This window comes from Nansenia antarctica (genome assembly GCF_963989245.1).
Source record: "Nansenia antarctica genome assembly, chromosome: 8".
Classification (NCBI taxonomy): Eukaryota; Metazoa; Chordata; class Actinopteri; order Argentiniformes; family Microstomatidae; genus Nansenia; species Nansenia antarctica.
Window position 1 is genome coordinate 1,304,714 of NC_137678.1, and position 20,000 is coordinate 1,324,713.

Below are 20,000 nucleotides of genomic sequence, written 5' to 3' on the forward strand. Positions count from 1 at the left end.
GCGGTCTACAGTGCACACATATGCCCATGTCGGCATGGGTTCGAAATAATCCGGCCCGTGCCCTATCTCCCTTCTTCTCCTTACTTTCCTGTCAGTCTTCACTGTATCTGTCCAATAAAATGAAAGATATGAGTGGGACTGCCCCCCAATCAGAAAAGATACATTTATAGAAAACAAGAGTTGAGAGTTTTTCAAATACGTAAAAGAATGTTATCTGATTTCTAAATGTCTGTTTTTTTCACTCTGTTCCGTCTCTTTCTCAGTGACGGCAGCAGCCAGCGGAGGAGACTTCATGTGTGACCTCTTCAATAAACTGGCCATGCGCAGGAAAGGTGAGCCTCTCCTCTCCCCAGACTGACTAGTTAGGATAATCTAACCGTTATCTATACAGGGTAGTCGCGTTGAGATACAATCTCTTTTTCAAGAGAAACCTGTTTCAACAGCAGCAGGGGGAACGACGTTTCAGACAAGACAACTTACACGCAGAGACACAACATGGAACAAACTACAGACACACATAGAGTACGACAGTTCCATATAGAAACTCAAACGTCATCACTAAAAACTGCTGTCCTAGGGTGCAAACTGGTGATGGCCCAAAGCCTGCCTGAAAGCGAAGAAAATGATCAATGCGCGGCTAACCTTAGGGGGGGCGGGAATAGCGCTAGCACTAACGGTGCTAAATGGATATTTGATTGATTGATTGAAAACTTTATTAGAAGATTTGCAGAAGTAGGTACATGAAAGTACATATTACATACAAGGTCAACTAAAAGGATAAAAAACCCAAGAAAGCCACTGGCTTATTTCAATTGGGGTCCTTGATTCTCAATTCATCGTTACATGTAAGACAGACAAAAAAAAACTAGTACTATCTACAAGATAATACAGACAAGTAACTATTACTATCTACAAGATAAACATACATCCATCATGGGAAGAACAATACAACAAAACATAAGGTATGTACAGCGGGTAGGACAGGTGGGGACATACACCACAGGTGGGGGCGGGGGACAAAACACAAAGTATGTACAGTGGGTAGTTCGGGTCTTTTAATCAGATTTTTGATTTAGAGGGTCCAGTTACGGATTGCAGCCTCCTGTAAATGTTTTTTGAGAGTGGTTTTGAAGGTGGGCAGTGTTTTGCACTCCTTTAAGATTATAGGAAGGGCGTTCCACATTTTTACTGCATAGTTTGCAAACGAGTTTAACCCCTTGTTTGTGGTGCAACGCGGTTGAACGTGGTTCGTGGAGCTTCCTCTGGTGTTGTATGTGTGGACGTTGTTCACTTTTTGGAAGTATGTTGACAGGTACTTGGGTGTCTTTGTGGTGTAGCGTATCTTGAAGACCAGGCCCAGTGCAAGCTGCTGCACTCTGTCAACTACTCGTAGCCAATCAAGGCTCAAAAAATGAGCAGCGGCTCAAAAAATGAGCAGCGCTAACGGTGGTCTAACAATGATGCGTGTGTAAGTAGCGGCAGCCCTGACCTCAACACCTGCAGAATTACCTCGAAAACAGTTTACTGTGACTGTGTTCTCCACACTGTCTGGAATTGTACTTAGCTGCCTGAAGCTAAAAGTTATTTCAACAGCAGCGGAGTTTAGCAGACAGGAAGCTTAGGTAGCTCGCGCATCATGTGACTTGGATGACACTTAGACCCCCCCCCCACCCCAAATATATATTTTTTGCAGATCTACACGATTCACATGGATGACCTATTTTGAGATAAAAAAACAACTAATTTAGCAGAAAGGTGACAAGTTTGCACCCCAGTGACACACATCTCTGATATTTGCGTCGACCAAGTGTTTAAACTCCACCAAAGTGAGTCGATCCTCAAACTGTTAGGAGGCCCTTGACGCTCAGTAGAGTGTGTTATACGCTCAGTAGAGTGTGTTATACGTTGCCCTGACTGTGTCCTCTTCCTCTTCCAGGGATCTCTGGTAAAGGTCCGGCAGGCGGGGAACCCAACGACCCTCCGGCCAGTTCCGGCAGCGCATTCGCTCGGATGTCAGACGTCATCCCGCCCCTCCCGGCCCCTCACTCCGGAGCCGCGGAGGACGAGGACGACTGGGAGGCGTAGTCCCGGACACATACCAGCCAATCAGAAGGAGCGGAACTCTCAAGCACAGCTCGCGCTCGACAGATCAGAGAATGGAATTGTGATGAGGATACCTAACCCTATTGGAAGGAAAAAGGCTGTGCTTGTTCACAAGGGTCAGCCAAAGCCAGCTATGGTCTCTCTGCAATACGGATCTGTTGATGCCCAGTTTCCTAATTGAGGTGAAACCTCAAAAAAAGACAGAAATTGAGGTTTAACCATTTGAGGAATTCAAATATATCTGACCCTGTATCAGTGGTTAGGGGCAGCTTCTAGCTTGTTTGATGATGATTTCTAGATGTGATTGTGATCATGTTTAATACGCCCAGCTCAGCCAGACTCCTTGGGCCCTATTATGCACTTCTTAACTTGCCGTCTTAAGTCTTAATTAAGACCTACCGCCACCCTTATTATGCGCTTCATACGCGCTACTGCTATTATGCAGGTGTCGATAGGCGCCCACACATAAGACGTAAAACTCCCGTGCATATATTACTCATTGTGGGAGTGTTCATATGTTAATGAAGTGCACTAGGCGCCCCTGCTATTATGCGATCTGACTTTGCTCCTAGCGCTAAGAAGTGGTTTGAAAAGTTCTTAAGTTTAGACTTCATGCACGTTTTGAAACACGAGCGCGCCTCCGCGGTTTGCGCATGCATATGGGCACACATGAACACGCACGTGGCTCCACGGCAAGACGTCAATTACGGTCACAGTATAAATGCTTTATTTCAGAAGGGAGAGGCAGAGAAGCGCGCTGACCTCCTTCTTAGGACTTCCATAATAGCATAGCGCTAATGACTCAACGCAGCCGGTTCTTAAAGGGAATGGCACCTGGCACGCTGATTGGGTTGATTGAGAAGACGCCCAAAACACACCCATGACTAATTTCTTTGCTTAGCGCTGGGTTTTAGGCGCCCACTACCGCACGCATAATAGCAAAGTGGCCTTGACCACGCCTCCACGTCTTAAGTTTAGATCTACCGCCTCGTCTTATTGCTTAAGACTTATGAAGTGCATAATAGGGCCCCTTGTGTGTGTTCAGAGCAGGTACAGTGCAGACTGGGCTTTAGTTGAGTGTCCATGTATATAGAGACTCCACCTGCTGGCCTTTTATAGAACTAATCCTACATACATGGAGCCTCTGTACTGGGGTCAGTTTCCCCAAAAGCTTTGAAGTTTAAGTAGTACTTAATTTCACCTCACAAAACCCGGCTGCAAAAGCCATGAGATAGCAGCAATTGTAAAATCCAGGTCAATCTTCTGTTCATGAAACGATGACATTTATTAAACGAAGAGCTTTTCTGGTCTAGGAGAGGATAGGAGAGGATTTTCAAAAGAGATAAAGTACTATTTTCCGTAAGAAGCTTTTGTGAAACTGACCCCTGATGTTGTGAGAATCATGATTATGTTTACGTATACTGGTGCCTAATTGCAGAACAATGAAACACAAGAAAAAGAATTCAAACCATAAATGAATGAATATATATGTTTATTATAAAGAACATCCAACATCATGTTTATTATATAGAAGGCTAATTACAACATGAAACACAAACAGAATGTCACTAATGTCCATTCATTCAATAAACAGCGTTTTGCATTAAACAACTGTACATATAACTGTAACTGTACATAACATGTACCATAACATACATGTAACATAACTGTACAACTCACCTCAACTGGAACTAAGAAAAATGGAGGTGACTTGGTGTGACTAGAACTGGTGTGCATCTTCCATCTAAACACCAAAGACTAAGTGACTAAAAAGCCTGCCAACATTAACACTGATCCAAGTCAGTGGGTAGTAGGCCTAATGCTCCACAAGTATTGATGCACCCCATCGCAATCAGTTGAGAGACTGCTACTGCTGCTTTAGTCTCTTAGAGTTGACTAGTCAAGTCAGATCCTTGATCTCACGCTGTCTGGCTGCCCGCCCACACACTGAATCACGCTCCCAATTAAAACCTCCGCAATCAAAAAAACCTGCATCAGTATTGGTATTTCTATCCCTATAATTTCTCTCTTCTTTTTCTATATTTTCTCTCTAGTTTCTATTCTTTATTTTTTATTTCTTGTTCTCTTTATAAAAAATAAAAAAACAAACAAAAATGATGCAGGATGAACTTAAACAAGTGAAGAAAACTTGTAAAGTGTGTGAAATGAACTTGTGAAATGTAATGTACAGTCCTGCAATAAAGTATAAAAAAAAGTATTGGTATTGTATGTATAACTACCATATTGGTATTGTACAATCACAAATTTAAACTGAAACTAGAAATAAGTCATTTAATGAGAACATTCCTCCAGTTGGAAAAGAGAGATAGCTGGTCGACTCCAGAGCAAGGAGGTCAGGGAGAGGCACTTTGATCTTTATACATCCACCCTGAGTTCCTCCTGCTTCTTCTTCTCCATGAAAAACTGTAAAAGAGGAAAAAGATAATTTTTATTTATTGTTGTTTTTCAATATCAAGGACATGTGTTAGAACATAGTGCCAGGTCATTAATAATGGATTAAAATCCATTATTAATGACCTGGCACTACATTTCCACATGCCCTCTAAATTGAAAACACTGCTACTGTAAAGTTGAATTAGTGAGATTTGAGTGTTGATCTGCAAGCAAATAAGTTTGAAATCGATGACAAATCCTTCTGTGAATCAGAAAGGCTGTGTTGGCTAATTGTGTTCTCGTTCCCTGTGGCATCTGCTGCCTGGGCCCATATCTGCGCCTTCTTCCTGTTCGGTGGTGGGTGGGCCCTTGTGGTGTGTGTGGGTTTGGGTTTGGCTCGGGCCTTCCTAGTGCAGCAGGCATACGGCCCAGTACCGTGTAGGCTGGGATGATCACAGTTCTGGCTCTGGGCATCTCTGGCACATGCTGACCCCCCCCCCGATGTCCCTCTGGTAGGCCGGCCAGTGACAGAGTGGAAGTGGGTGCTGGTCTTGTCCTTTAGATGCATGTTAGACGTCCCTTGGATGTGCTGGGGGCCCTCGGGCCATCTGCTGCTCTATGCTGATTCTCTCCTGCTGCTTAAAGCGTTTTGCGTTTTTCAGTTCGCCACAACTCTCTAATCTTCTCCTCTCTGTGCTGATCTGTTATCTGTCTGCTCTGAGCCCCTCAGAACGAGACTTTCACTTCCTGAAGATGTTCAGACTGAGTCTACTCCACCCTATGCCCCACCCGGGTCCAGGCAGAAAGCTGCCCGTCATTATGGACCCCAGAACTCTTGCACCACACCACATTAGTTTACTGTTCAGGCCCTGATCAGCCAGAGGAGGATGTGTCCCCCTGGAATCTGGTTCCTCTCAAGGTTTCTTCCACCCAGAAAGAGTTTTTCCTGGCCACTGTGCCCTATATCTTTCTCCCCTCTGGGGAGTTTTTTCCTTGTCTTACTTTTGGGGGTCTATCCGCTTGTTAAGTCTGACGTCAAAAGTGACGTTTAGCCGAATCAGAAATTCTCCGCACCGGAGTACCTGTGAACTACAGCGGTAGAATGACAGTTTAATCGTTTTTTAGACTCGGATCTATTCATACAACAAGGGACACAGCACTTTACCGTTTTCTCCATATTGTCAGGGTATTTGAGCCTCGGAAAAGCGCTATATAAATATAATTTATTATTATTATTATTTCGGCATCTCGAAGACAGCGCCTCAGCCAACGTTGGCCCCGGAAATACGTCACGACTTAACAAGCGGATGGTTTGGTGTTAGATCATATTGTATTCTGTTTATTGTTTCTATTACTTAGTATTGTTATGAAGCACTTTTTATTATTTTGGGTTTTTTACATTTTGTATAGTAAAAGGTGTGAAACAAATCCATTAGATGAACTGTGTTTGTGTCCCTCACCCGTCTCAGGGCGGCGAAGGCGGGGCCAAAGCTGGTGTGTGTGTGTGTCTGGGTTCGGATCCAGCCCGGGAGTTTGGCGAGTGTAGCGGGTCGAGAGTAGCGCCGGTCACACATTACTATGCATGCATAGTCACCACGGTGACGGATTGCCCTTCCTGCGGAGAGAGGAAGTGATGTTGTGGCAAAAACGAAAACAAGGGTTTTTTACAGGAAACTAACCTGTACGTAGACTGATCTATCAATGATGAATCAGTCTTACCTATCAGTTGATTACATACAGGGTTCCCACACCTTCTGAAACATTTCAAATTCACTTTTCAAATTCAAGCACCTTTCAAGGACTTTCTAGACCCAATTACCAAATTCAAGGACCCAACATGGCGTAGTTTGAGACAGATCTAGATGAGAATTTATATAATAGGAACTATCCGCTCACAGACAACAATTAAAAAGAGAGGCTAGAACACTAGATGGTCTCTTGCCTTCTCTACCACAGCACAGCAAAACAATATATTGTGAAATGTGTAAAGTTAAGCAATACAGAGACTTATTTACTAGTTGACGAGCTAAGTAAACATTTTTTGAATATATATTTGTTGAGAGAGAGAGAGAGAGAGAGAGGGGGGGAAATTCAAGCACTTTCAATGACCCATGTCTATTTTCAAAAACCTTGATTGTTTTTTTTCAAATTCACAAATTTTAAAGGATTTCAAGGACCCGTGGGAACCCTCTACCTATTTATTAAATAAACATACAGATGAAAAAGGTACAGTCATCGATGTGTCTTACCTATGGATTGATTGACAGCCCTCATGCAGAGATTTTCTATCAGAGCCTGGCCTGGACTCGCCCCTCCCCCAGTGCGAGGCTGAAACAGAGAGCAGCTCTGAGTGTCATAGACAGAGAGGCTGCATCCCAACACTCTAAAGCTGCTTCGCTCCCTCTCCTTCGTCTACACTGATGTGAAGTTCAAGCGTCATTTGGTTCTACATCTACCACCATACTTGAGGAGAGGAGGAGGAGAGGAGGAGAGGATAGGAGTCTTCCACTATTGTGATGCAGCCCAGTCATGATCATCACACAGGACTTTATCATGGGGGGTGGGAGGGGGGGATCATGACCGTGTGTGTGTGTTACCATGCAGTTTATGTGTGTGTTACCATGCTCTCTGTGTGTGTGTGTGTGTGTGTGTGTGTGTGTGTGTGTGTGTGTGTGTGTGTGTGTGTGTTACCATGCGGTTTATGTGTGTGTTACCATGCTGTGTGTGTGTGTGTGTATTACCATGAAGTGTGTGTGTGTGTGTGTGTGTGTGTGTGTGTGTGTGTGTGTGCTACCATGCGGTTTGTGTGTGGTGTGTGTGTGTGTGTGTAACTGTGAGAGAAAATTATTGTATGTGGGGGACATTTTTCTACATTTAAGATTCAAACTTTGGATGTCTGGGGCAAAGCTATGGAAGCTGATTTCCTGTTTGTTGTCACACAATAGAACCAGTTTCTCTACTTGAAGCTTGACATTGGCTAGACAACAGACACATTTAAATGATCACAATGAAACCTGTGCCATACATTTACATGGAAACTCAGAACAATGCTGAATCACACCAGAGTGATTGCCCGGCAGTGTTCCACCCTGTAGTCACCACTCCTCGCTTTTGTTGTGCTGTGAGGAAGGGAGGGTCAGATCCCCCCCTAACCTTCATCCCCATCATCTTCATCCATGTACAAACTCACACCCCTTGCTCATGATTGGTCTAAACCTCACCCAAGGGCGGACCCCTTACCCGTGGAAACCTGATTGTATAAATACTGACATGTAATGAATGATCGTCACTTTTGGGAGGAACTTTGAATCGTTCAAACTTCCTCTTCTGCAGAAGAATATTAAATATCTTTTCTTATACATCTTGAAACGAAACAGGCTGCCATTATTGAATAATTTGCACTTACATTAACCATGTGGTTTATGTGTGTTACCATGCTGTGTGTGTGTGTGTGTGTGTGTGTGTGTGTGTTTTACCATTTTTTTGTCCAGATAGGACATCTTCTCCTGCAGCTCTGGAGACTTAATGTTTGGATAAGGCATCCCCACCATCACGACACACCTGTGTATGTACACACAGTTACACACTTCATGAACACACATAAATATACACTGACTGTTATACACTGACACACTGACACACACACACGCACGCGCACACACACACGCACGCACACACGGACGCACGCACGCACACACACACACACACGCACGTGCACACACGCTCACACACACACACGCTCACACACACACACACACGCACGCACACACGGACGCACGCACGCACACACACACACACACACGCACGTGCACACACGCTCACACACACACACACACACACCCACACACACACACACACACACACACACCTGCCCAGCTCATCTGAGAAGTTGATGCCTTCACTCATCTTTCCCCCAACCACAGAAAACAGCAACGCTCCTGTGAGTACCCCTCCTGGTACAGCACACCTCTGAGAGAGAGAGGGAGGGATGGATGGACGGAGGTAGAGAGAAAAGGAGAGAGAGCGGTGTTGAAGAGTATCGGCAGACCCAATCAACAGTTGGGCAGAGAGGTCAGGAAGGAAGGAGGCGGAGGGCCAGTCAGTCTCTCACCTGGATGCACCGCGAGAACTCCTTCAGCACCTGCTCCACCTGATTGGCTTTTCTGGGCTCCTGGAAGATCTGAGGAGAAAAAAACGTCCGATTGGAAACCACACTGAGGACCCCCCACTGATCTCCACACTGAGGACCCCCCACTGATCTCCCAACCTCCTCTGCAGGGCCCTCCGTAAGACATGGAAAGAGGAGGCGTTGTGTCTTCTTTTTAGCTCTATAGTCAGTTTGTCTGATTCACCGTTTAGAAATGACAATGCTTTTTATATCAGAATCAGAATCAGAATCAGAAGACTTTTATTGCCATGACATGTAAACATGTTAGGAATTTGGTTTGGAACAATGGAGCACGGTTTACAGCAGGACAGGTGCAAGACAGGACAAGACAGTGCAAACCAACATCAAAGTGCAAGAGTCATAATTAATATAAATATAAAGTGCAGAGATCAAGTGATCAAGTGTTCAAGTGTTCATATTCAGACAGTCCAAAGCTCTCTGGGTGATGGGTGGAGGGAGGGTAGATAGATAGGGGTCAGGTCAGGGCGAGGGGGGGGGGGCAGCGGCATTTAGGAGCCGGATGGCTGTGGGGGAAAAGCTGTGTGCATGTCGGGCCTTCACAGTTTTTAGGGACCGCACCCTCCTGCCTGAGGGGAGCGGGGCGAAGAGACCGTGTCCTGGGTGTGCGGGGTATACAGTCCCCCTACTTCAGGGCACCAAAAGTGGACACATAAACCATTGTATTAAAGCTAATCATCTCTACTTTGACCTCATAGTATTTGTTTTATTTAATATCCAAACTGTTGGGAGTATCGAGCTAGAAGAAGACACAATGCTTCCCCTTTCCAATCCTTCTGGAGGCCACTGGGCGTCCACTCCTTCACAGACACACTGCCACTGGGCGTACACTCCTTCACAGACACACTGCCACTGGGCGTCCACTCATTCACAGACACACTGCCACTGGGCGTCCACTCATTCACAGACACACTGCCACTGGGCGTCCACTCATTCACAGACACACTGCCACTGGGCGTCCACTCATTCACAGACACACTGCCACTGGGCGTCCACTCATTCACAGACACACTGCCACTGGGCGTCCACTCATTCACAGACACACTTCCACTGGGCGTACACTCATTCACAGACACACTGCCACTGGGCGTACACTCATTCACAGACACACTGCCACTGGGCGTACACTCATTCACAGACACACTGCCACTGGGCGTACACTCATTCACAGACACACTGCCACTGGGCGTACACTCATTCACAGACACACTGCCACTGGGCGGACACTCATTCACAGACACACTGCCCACTGGGCGTCCACTCATTCACAGACACACTGCCACTGGGCGTACACTCATTCACAGACACACTGCCACTGGGCGGACACTCATTCACAGACACACTGCCCACTGGGCGTCCACTCATTCACAGACACACTGCCACTGGGCGTCCACTCATTCACAGACACACTGCCACTGGGCGTCCACTCATTCACAGACACACTGCCACTGGGCGTCCACTCATTCACAGACACACTGCCACTGGGCGTCCACTCATTCACAGACACACTGCCACTGGGCGTCCACTCATTCACAGACACACTGCCCACTGGGCGTACACTCATTCACAGACACACTGCCACTGGGCGTACACTCATTCACAGACACACTGCCACTGGGCGTACACTCATTCACAGACACACTGCCACTAGGCGTCCACTCATTCACAGACACACTGCCACTGGGCGGACACTCATTCACAGACCCACTGGGCGTCCACTCATTCCCAGACACACTGCCACTGGGCGTACACTCATTCACAGACACACTGCCCACTGGGCGTCCACTCATTCACAGACACACTGCCACACCTTCTTCTTGACAGAGAGACGGGCGAGGACTCCGCTGGTCTCCCAGTGTCCCACAATCCTTCTGGAGTACTCGTAGGAGGGGAAGAAACACACCACGCCTCCTGGAACCACGTTACACAGGTTGGAGAGGACGCGACCTGTCTCATCCATCTGTGTGACACACAAAGACATTAGCTTTGATTTTCACACTATCACCTCTTATACTTTGTAATCATGTGTGTGTGTGTGTGTTTGAGTGTGTATTACCATGAGGTGTGTGTGTGTGTGTGTGTGTGTGTGTGTGTTACCATACGGTTTGTGTTTGTGTTACCATGTGGTGTGTGTGTCTGTCTGTGTGTGTGTGTGTGTTACCATGCGGTTTGTGTTTGTGTTACCATGTGGTGTGTGTGTCTGTCTGTGTGTGTGCGTGTGTGTGTGTGTTACCATGTGGTTTATGTGTGTGTTACCATGAAGTGTGTGTGTGTGTTACCATGTGGTTTGTGTGTGTGTCTGTGTCTGTGTGTGTGTGTGTGTTTATTAATCTTTTTTATTGGGTATACAAACATAAATAGAGAAGAATAAAATTACAAATGTTTCCCATGTTTTGTTGTTACAAGAATATCCCCAGGGGCTTCAAAGACAACAAGAACAGCAAAACATTGTCTCTGCATAGAAAACATCAATACCACTAGTGATTGTAGTGTATATGACTTTTTCCAATTTTTAGAACATAAAAAAAAAAGAAGAATAAACTAGATAACATTAAGAATACTATAAATAATAAAATAAAATAGAGAATGGAGCAGACAGGAAGGTGGGATCACTCAGGGGGACAAGGTTTGTTCATAGTAATCTATAAAGTCATTCCATTTATATTTTTTTTTTTAGCAGAGCTGCCTTTCACTGAGAATCTTACCTTTTCTAACTTAAGATAAGACATAGCATCCCTAAGCCACAGAGAAATAGATAGAGCCTCAGGAGATTTCCATAAAAGTAAAACAGCTCCCATTCCCAAGTTCTAGTTTTGGCAACAAAATGACCTTCAAAAGCCATGAGTTGTTCATATACACTATCTTGGATATGAGTGATTTCTGATTTTAGGGTCAGAAGGTCATCCATCCCATGGCTGGTTAGCGGGGAGGAAAGGGTAGCATGGCAAAAGAGAGGTGGCATGTGTGTGTGTGTGTGTGTGTGTGTGTGTGTGTGTGTGTGTGTGTTACCATGCGCGGCGTGTCTCTGTTCTGGAAGGTGAACTCTAGCTCCTGACCAGAGGGACCGCTGCAGAGGACTATTGGAAGGATATTCTCTGGAGGAATCACATGACCTGCAAAACACACACACACACACACACACACACACACACACACACACACAATTACAACATGTATACTTCATGGGAACACAATCTTAACCACAAGACGTGGATTACTCTATCACTTTGTCTTCTAGGTACCATTGAAGCCGTTCCAGGTGTGGTCATGCTATCGGGTCGTGGCAGAACTCACCACAGGAGAACTCAGTGATGCGCTCCGCTCCCACCCCAGCAGACAACAGCAGCTCCTGTTTGAAGTCCGATACCTAGGCACACACAGTTATAAAATCACACTGATTCCAAGCAGTAGTGGACACTCGTTTATTTTTATTTGTCTTGCACGACGCACAGTAATATCACTGGTTGTGTGTGTGTGTGTGTGTGTGTGGTTGAGTGTGAGTGTGTGGTTGTGTGTTCTTCTTACAGGCTGCATGGTCCCTCCAGCTATGATGACAGCTCTACAGTCCTTCAACACCTGAGCAAAGTGCACTGCAGGGTTCAACAGCAGGAACTTCACACTGTCCATGGACAAACAGCCTAGAGAGAGAGAGAGAGAGAGTGAGAGAGAGAGAGAGAGAGAGAGAGAGAAGCTCAATGCTCTATCACATTCCGAAACCATAAATAATAATGACCTCACTAACCTTTCAGCACCTGCCCTTCCCCCCTGGCACTCATGCAACTACTGATGACCTAACACCTGTCTCGCCTCCACCCTGGACGCACTAGACTAGTCCCTCCCAAGATACGCACTTCACACTAGGGGTGGGCATCGACGATCGATAATTGATCGATAATTGATCGATAAGGATCTTGGTCGATCACAAATTTTTTTTTTTTTTTTGTGATCGACCAAATGTTTTATTTTGTGATCGACCAAGATCCTTATCGATCAATTATCGATCGTCGATGCCCACCCCTACTTCACACGTTTCATTTTCCCACTCTGCCCCCTGGTTCACCCCTGAACTCTGCCGATTAAAATCCGCAGTACGTCGCCTTGAGCGGCTGGCTAAAGAAACGGACCTCACAGTCCACTCGCAAGCATATTCTGAACACCTCACTCTCTATCACAAAACGCCCACTCAGCAGAGAGAAGCGCCCACCCAACATGATCAATAACGAGAGACCCTTTTTCTCCACCGTTAAACACTTGCTTCAAGAGTTCAACAACTCTTTTGACAATATTTCCCCTGAACTGTTTTAAATGTGAAATGTATTGACAATATCCATAAAGAGCTGCTACTCCAGAGCAGCTTCATTCACAGAGCTGTCACTCTGATAAACAATCCTGCCCCACACACTCGGTTGAACAATCCCCCCTAATGTTTCATGTCCTTTTATGTTTTGTTTTTATCTCCTTGATTTTAATTGTACCTTTATTAATGTGAGGTGACCGTGGGTGTCCAGAAAGGGCGCCGATAAAATAAAATGTATTATTAGTATTATTATAGAGAGGGGGTTGGGGGGAGTAGTGAGAGAGAAGGAGAGAGAGAAAGGGAGGAGAGAGAGTGAGAAAGAGAGATGTTAACCTGTTGGCAAGGCTCTGATCTCTCTGAGTTCTGTGTCCCCACTAAGTTACCCTAGCATCTCTGTGCTGTGCACTGTGTGTGTGTGTGTGTGTGTGTGTGTGTGTGTGTGTGAGCATGTACGTGTGTGTACCTTGTTTTTGTACCACCACTCGGCCATCCTTATTGGTGTTGGTGAGGGCCATGAAAAATCCCTCCACTTGCATCATAGGGGATGCAGCCAACACCCTTTCCACCTCTACTGGCCCCTGCTGGACTGGAGGGGGTACTGCACACAGAAGGGGGGAGAGAGAATTTAATAATAATTTTGCCATTTAGCAGACGCTTTTATCCAAAGCGACTTACAATTACGAATTACAGGGACATTCCCCCTGGAGTAACTGAGGGCTAAGTGCCTTACCCAAGGGCACACTAGTAGTGGTGTGGCTTCAGGCGGGATTTGAACTCACAACCTTCCGATCACAAGTCCAACTCACTATCCACTAGACTAGACCACCACTAGTGTGTGTGTGTTTTCTTACCTGGCTGAGTAGTCTGGCTCTGTGGATTCTGCCCCACCTTCCCTGCAGGTATAAGACAAGAGAGAGGTGTTCGATTTGCTTTTGCCTTTCATTCATTATTTGTAGGGATGTAATGATACACTCAACTAACGATTCGATACGATTCACGAAATTATTTTCTCACGTTTTTTTTTTACAAAATGAGATGTCAGAACATTTTTTTTTTCAGGATTATGGTACTTAAGCTTTCAATATATGGCAGTCATTTAACATTGCGGTGTGTTATAAGTGTGTAATAACAGTTTAAAGGGAAGAAAAACACAAACACGGAATTTGATTTTTACAGGTTTTTAGTCAAGTGGAAAGCGTGATTGCACATAAACAAAATATTGAGCATGTTCAATTTGAAATATCAACTATATTACATCTGTCCAAGAAGGTTTGTGAGCTTAGGGCTTTTAGGTTAGATTTCTTTGCTCTGTTTTCTCTAAGAATGTCCAGCGTTTCTTCTAGCTACAGACACAGGCCCCCATCACTCTCCGCACACTGCTCCTTCTGCACAGTGCATTGTCGTCGCCCCATGCTGGCTCTCTGTGTTTTGCCTTTTGGGTGGTTTGGTAACACTAGATGACCTTCTAATGCTTAGAAAGTGACGTACGCCTTATTTTGTGCGTACGCAACGTTTAGAGTGCTTCACAGCCTCAAGTGCCTACTCTGTCTCTGTCTCAATATCTTAACAACACCTCTGTGTGTGTGTGTGTGTGTGTGTGTGTGTGTGTGTGTCTGTGTGTCTGTGTGCCTGTGTTCTGACCTGTGTGTTGGCTGCTCTGCAGTGTCTGTAGGAATCGGGTGAGGCCCGCCGTGCGGGGGTTCTCTTTGTTGGAGGGGTGTGTCTGTGACGAGGTCTGTGTGTGTGGTGTCACACCCGCCCCTGCATACTTCTCCATGAAACCACACAGCTACAGAGAGAACACACTGTATATTAATACACACACTGTATATTATACACACACACACACACACACTGTATATTATACACACACACACACACACACACTGTATATTAGACAGACAGACAGACAGACAGACAGACAGACACAGACACACACACACACACACACACACACTGTATATTAGACAGACAGACAGACAGACAGACACAGACACACCGACACACAGACACACACACTACTTACCTTCCTGCTGATCATGCTCTTGTCAAAGTATCTCTGGATCTTCAGCCACAAAGAGAGAGAGAGAGACGTGTGGTCAAGAGGGGGTCGAGAGGTGTTCATCATGTTCAGACGTTGTGGTGTGATTACGGTCACGGAGCGGTGACCGCTGTGGACCTGTTCATTACCTTAAAGAGGTTGATGTTGTCTATGTGAGCCTTGAACAGGAAGTCGTTGATGGTGAGCAGCTCTGTTCCTGAGAGCATAGAAGAGGATGAGAGATCAGCAGATCAGATCTGATTTTGGGTCACTATTATGTTGTGTGTGTGTGTGTGTGTGTGTGTGTGTGTGTGTGTGTGTGTGTGTGTGTGTGTGTGTGTGTGTTTTCTGACCTGGCTGAGTAGTCTGGCTCTGTGGATTCTGCCCCACCTTCCCTGCAGGTAGAAGACAAACACAATCACATTTTCTTGGTTCGGTCACATGGTCAGGAACCAACTCCTGACCCTAACCATGCCTACACAACGGCTACAATCAGCTACAGGTCTCTCTCTCTCTCTCTCTCCCTCCCTCTCTCTCTCTTTCCCTCCCTCCCTCCCTCTCTCTCTCTTCCTCCATCCCTCCCTCCATCACTCACCTCCCAGCACACGCACCAGGCCCTCCAGCACACACAGGATCTGCCTGATGTACAGCAGGTTCTTGGCCTTCAGTCGACTGCTGACCTCACACACACACACACACACACACGTTTGTGTTAGGAGAGGAGATGCCGTCAGAGGGTAAAAAGGAGAGATACTGGATATATACATCCGGGGGTGTGTGAATCAGTGGAGGCTGTTGGAGGTAGAAGTCGGACAACAGGCTCATTGTCATACATGGAACAGAATGAGGAACGGTATGCATTACAATGAGCCTGTCTTTGTCCGATTGTCTTGCCTCCACCACCAGCCTGCCCTCTGGTGTGAGTGTGTGTGTGAGTGTGTACTCACTTGTAGCGTTCAGAGTACTGAGTCAGCTGAGAGTGTGCACGGCAGAGCTGGAGAGAAGGGAGGGAAAACATCATTCGAACCACAGAGAGAGTGCAATGTGCAAACTGCAATCTAATCTGAGACGAATGAAACTAATCAAATCAAATCAGAGACAAGAACAAGATGTCTAACCGAGTTGTTAGCCGCCTTGCCGTTTCCTGTTGACCTTGTTAGCGTTTTTTTCTCAATTGCTTCCATGCGTTTTCTGAAAGCATAGCTCACTTTCTCAAAACTCTAAACACACATCCAAAAACTCACACACAAAACCCCAAACTCCACAAACCTCTTCCATAAGCAAACACTGCGTTCAGTGTTCAGCGGATTATTCAGTACTCAGCGACACGTGTCTCTGCGTGTCTCGCTGACATCTCTACATGGATGTCAGCCCACCATCTCTACATGGATGTCAGCCCACCATCTCTACATGGATGTCAGCCCACCATCTCTACATGGATGTCAGCCCACCACCTTAAGCTCAACCGTAACAAGACTGAGCTACTCTTCCTCCCTGGGAAAGCCTGCCCTCTCCAAGACTTCTCCATCACAGTTGAGAACTCTACTGTAACCTTCTTCCAGACAGCCAAGAATCTTGAAATTCACTCCGCTCCTCCACCTCTGCTGGCTGGCTGGCCCCACCACCTCTACACCAACTCGGCAGTCACGCTGCCCGGTCACATCTCTTGACTATACTGTGGTGGAACAAGCTTTTTTTTTTTGCTGGCCACAGGACCTCATCGACATCAGAGGCAATGTTCTCCCTGGCCAAGCCGCAGGGAAACTATCACCTGGCATGACGCATCCAGCCCTGATATGCTTCAGCAGCTATATCACCATATGCTTCCTCCATTGCTTGTAGGAGGGGTATGTGCTCACGGGGTCTGTGTTCATATACCTTCCAATGGCAAGCTGAAAAAAAACTCCTCGATAGGGTTGAGAAATAAAGAATATGGTGGGATATCCACAGAAAAACGTGGATGGGTGATGAACCAGTTGTCGACCTGCGGAAACTTACATTGATGACAACGTACCTGGCCTGCTCTGGGTCGTCCATATGCTCGGCTGGGGTGAGAATATTGTGTTGTGTGTCCAGGAGAGTGATGAGATGGGCACTATTGTCAGGGCCAAGGGTTGAATGGTGATTTATAGTGGTGCACAGGGTGATGTTCTCCCCTCGCTGGCCAGGAACCTCAATAATGCAGTGCCCCGCGGTGGTGTAGCGGTCTAAGCACTAGCCACTAGTGCAAGCTGCCCACCGGGGACTGGGATCAAATCCCGGTCTCGCCAGACCCGGATATGTCCGGGGCACACACGGGGAGCGGCATATTGAGCGGCCGCTCCAGAGGGCGGTATAGGACTATTTCCGGACAAGGATCCGTCGCGCAACAGCGCCCCCGGGGTGCCGGAATAATGGTGCTGGGCTCGAGGAGCCAGTCAGCTAGTCTGCCTGGCGATCTCCTCTGGGGCTGCCGGCCACGGGGTCGTGCGGCGGATCCTACGCAATAGGCAGGGGATAATTGGATACTAGGTTGGGTTCAATTGGATACCAAATTGGGTGAAAAAGGGATAACATCTGAAATTAAAAAAAAATAAAAATGGCATGCTGGCCGATGACGTTCCTTCCCCGTTGCCGCCTTTTTGAGAGGTTGAAACCCACTCGAATTTCATCAGAGGCAATTCCTCTCCTAGGTCGTAGTCTTGGCTGTCTTCTTGCTCTTCCTCTTCCTCCTCATCCTTGTCCTAGCTCTCCTCCTCTTCCTCCTCATCCTTGTCCTAGCTCTCCTCCTCTTCCTCCTCATCCTTGTCCTAGCTCTCCTCCTCTTCCTCCTCATCCTTGTCCTAGCTCTCCTCCTCTGACTCTCACTCCTCTCACTCTACCTCTCTGTGCCAAGTTGGCATCCATTGTTCTCCAACATAGGAGAGCTCACACACGCACCTTTGGCCCTTTTATTGCTAAAGCTATGCTTGCTAACTGAAAAGCAATAGGCCAACATTAGCAATGGTGTCATTGGTGGTTTGAGTTTAGCATTCTGAATGGTAGTGTTTTCCATGTGAACATAAGAGATTTGATCAATGAAGATTGTGCCAAATGTAGAGGATTGTGTGTAGTGTTTTGCAAAAGTGTGGTTTGGAACTGCAAAATGAGTGAAGAGCACGAAATGTGTTTGTATTTGTGCAGAATTGGTGTGAGATAAGGTACATGAGTTTCAGGTTTTGGTCACTGTGTGTCCAGTTCCAGTGTTAGTGTGAAAGCAATTGAGAAAACCTGTAATGAAGGTACATACGTGTACACACACGTGTACACACACACACACACACACGTGTTTACCTGTGCTCCAGTGAGCTCTGAGCTGTGTATGCAGGAGAGTGTGTCGCTGAGGTTGTGTGCTTCGTCTATGATCAGAATCTGGATCAGAAGGGAAAAAAAAAACGTCATTCAAAGTGCGACACGCAATGCAAAGGAAATCATGCCACACATACAAATGACAATGACAAGCCATGAAAACCACTGACTATCAGAAGAACTGACTATCAGAAGTGGTGAAAAGGAGGATTTCTGAGGGGGATTTACCTGTCCTTTCAGCTGGACACCAGAGGCTCGCCTTGTACCTTCATGGAGCACTGTTTGATAGGGCAACACCACCAGCTACACACACACACACACAGAAATATTTTTGGGGGCAATGCTAACAAACAATACTAGAAATTATGGGACATATGGAATTGCAACTAAAGCCAAGTACAATAGCAAACACACACGTTTGTGCGGGGGGGTGGGTTGGGATATGGGGGGGGCCGTGAACCGTAGTAGGGAGTGGAAGTGTTACCTGTGCCCGGGGGATAGCGAGGCGGGAGGCGTAGTAAGGACAAGACCGGGTCTCTCTGCCTAGACCGGTGAGCTGCTCGATGTCTCGGACGGCCCCCAACACCTGGTCCCGGAGCTGCTGCAGCGCCGCGGCCCCCACGTACGGACACACACTCTTAGAGACCGCCCGCTTACGCTTCACAGCCTCATCCTGAGAACGCTGATCTGAGTGTGGGGGGGGCAGAGAGAGAGAGCTGCTTAGATATTGGTATATTAAATTGTGTGTGTGTGTGTCTGTGTGTGTGTGTCAGTGTGTGTGTGTGTGTGTCAGTGTCAGTGTGTGTGTGTCAGTGTCAGTGTGTGTATGTGTGTGTGTGTGTATGCTCACTGTGTTTATTCTTTTGCATCTCCATGCAGCGGTCGTTGATGCGTTGGGCGCTGCCCAGCCGAAGCACCTCGTCGTTGATACACATGTTCTACACAACACACACACACACACACACACCAGGGTATATACAGGAATCTTGAGGTTAATTTCAATACCTTTCTAAGACTTTTTAAATATATCAATATTTTTCCAGACCTCACCGCCACTTCAAGCTGTAACCGTTTACATCAGAGACACCTTTAACTTACACACATACACACATACACACATACACACATACACACATACACACATACACACACACACTGTAGATTTGATGCCATCACAATCATTTAGAATCTCTGAATTTAGAATGTTTGGTTGCTGAGCGCAAAATATGATTTGAAAATATACACATTTGACTCATTGCCATAGAAACTAAGAATGATAAAAATGCAATTACTTTTGAATATGTTGATGTCACAATCAATCCTAGCAACTTCAGCAGAATGTTTGAGATTAGAATGTTTGGTTCATAGGCAGCAATGTTGAATGGAATTCAGTTTTGGTGGCTACAACCCCAAGACTAGACCTGTGACTTATTTCTACGAGCTAAAATTCCACATTTTTCAAAAATGAGCGTCCAATGCCGTCCATACTCAACAAGTTGACCGTTCTGCCACACTCCAGGTGCTCTCTGCTGCAGGGGAGGGAGGCAGGTGTGCAACCACGCCTCGGCTCACATCTCCAGTGAGTACCTCTCTATCACCCAAAACTCTCTACAACTCTCTAAGTATTGCAGTAAAACTGCATAATTTGTGAA

General features: G+C 46.3%; 1 protein-coding gene across 1 annotated transcript in view; it reads right to left on the minus strand.

Annotated features, from left to right (window-relative positions):
• Positions 1 to 4,479: 4,479 nt before the first annotated feature.
• The window catches only part of LOC308163557 (ATP-dependent DNA helicase DDX11-like), a gene marked incomplete at its 3' end in the record, with an annotated part of 18,222 nt that continues 2,701 nt past the window's right edge, over positions 4,480 to 20,000 (minus strand). The window contains exons 7-27 of the mRNA XM_080537729.1: positions 19,199 to 19,286; positions 18,833 to 19,035; positions 18,577 to 18,651; positions 18,334 to 18,411; positions 15,969 to 16,015; positions 15,617 to 15,696; positions 15,375 to 15,416; positions 15,171 to 15,238; positions 15,007 to 15,045; positions 14,622 to 14,769; positions 13,444 to 13,578; positions 12,209 to 12,321; positions 11,978 to 12,050; positions 11,693 to 11,796; positions 10,494 to 10,643; positions 8,609 to 8,677; positions 8,366 to 8,466; positions 7,974 to 8,058; positions 6,747 to 6,825; positions 5,958 to 6,112; positions 4,480 to 4,527 (exon numbers count right to left, since the gene is read on the minus strand). Of these exons, the coding sequence (XP_080393855.1) occupies positions 4,480 to 4,527; positions 5,958 to 6,112; positions 6,747 to 6,825; positions 7,974 to 8,058; positions 8,366 to 8,466; positions 8,609 to 8,677; positions 10,494 to 10,643; positions 11,693 to 11,796; positions 11,978 to 12,050; positions 12,209 to 12,321; positions 13,444 to 13,578; positions 14,622 to 14,769; positions 15,007 to 15,045; positions 15,171 to 15,238; positions 15,375 to 15,416; positions 15,617 to 15,696; positions 15,969 to 16,015; positions 18,334 to 18,411; positions 18,577 to 18,651; positions 18,833 to 19,035; positions 19,199 to 19,286 (1,980 nt within the window). The remainder of the gene's footprint in view (positions 4,528 to 5,957; positions 6,113 to 6,746; positions 6,826 to 7,973; positions 8,059 to 8,365; positions 8,467 to 8,608; positions 8,678 to 10,493; positions 10,644 to 11,692; positions 11,797 to 11,977; positions 12,051 to 12,208; positions 12,322 to 13,443; positions 13,579 to 14,621; positions 14,770 to 15,006; positions 15,046 to 15,170; positions 15,239 to 15,374; positions 15,417 to 15,616; positions 15,697 to 15,968; positions 16,016 to 18,333; positions 18,412 to 18,576; positions 18,652 to 18,832; positions 19,036 to 19,198; positions 19,287 to 20,000) is intronic.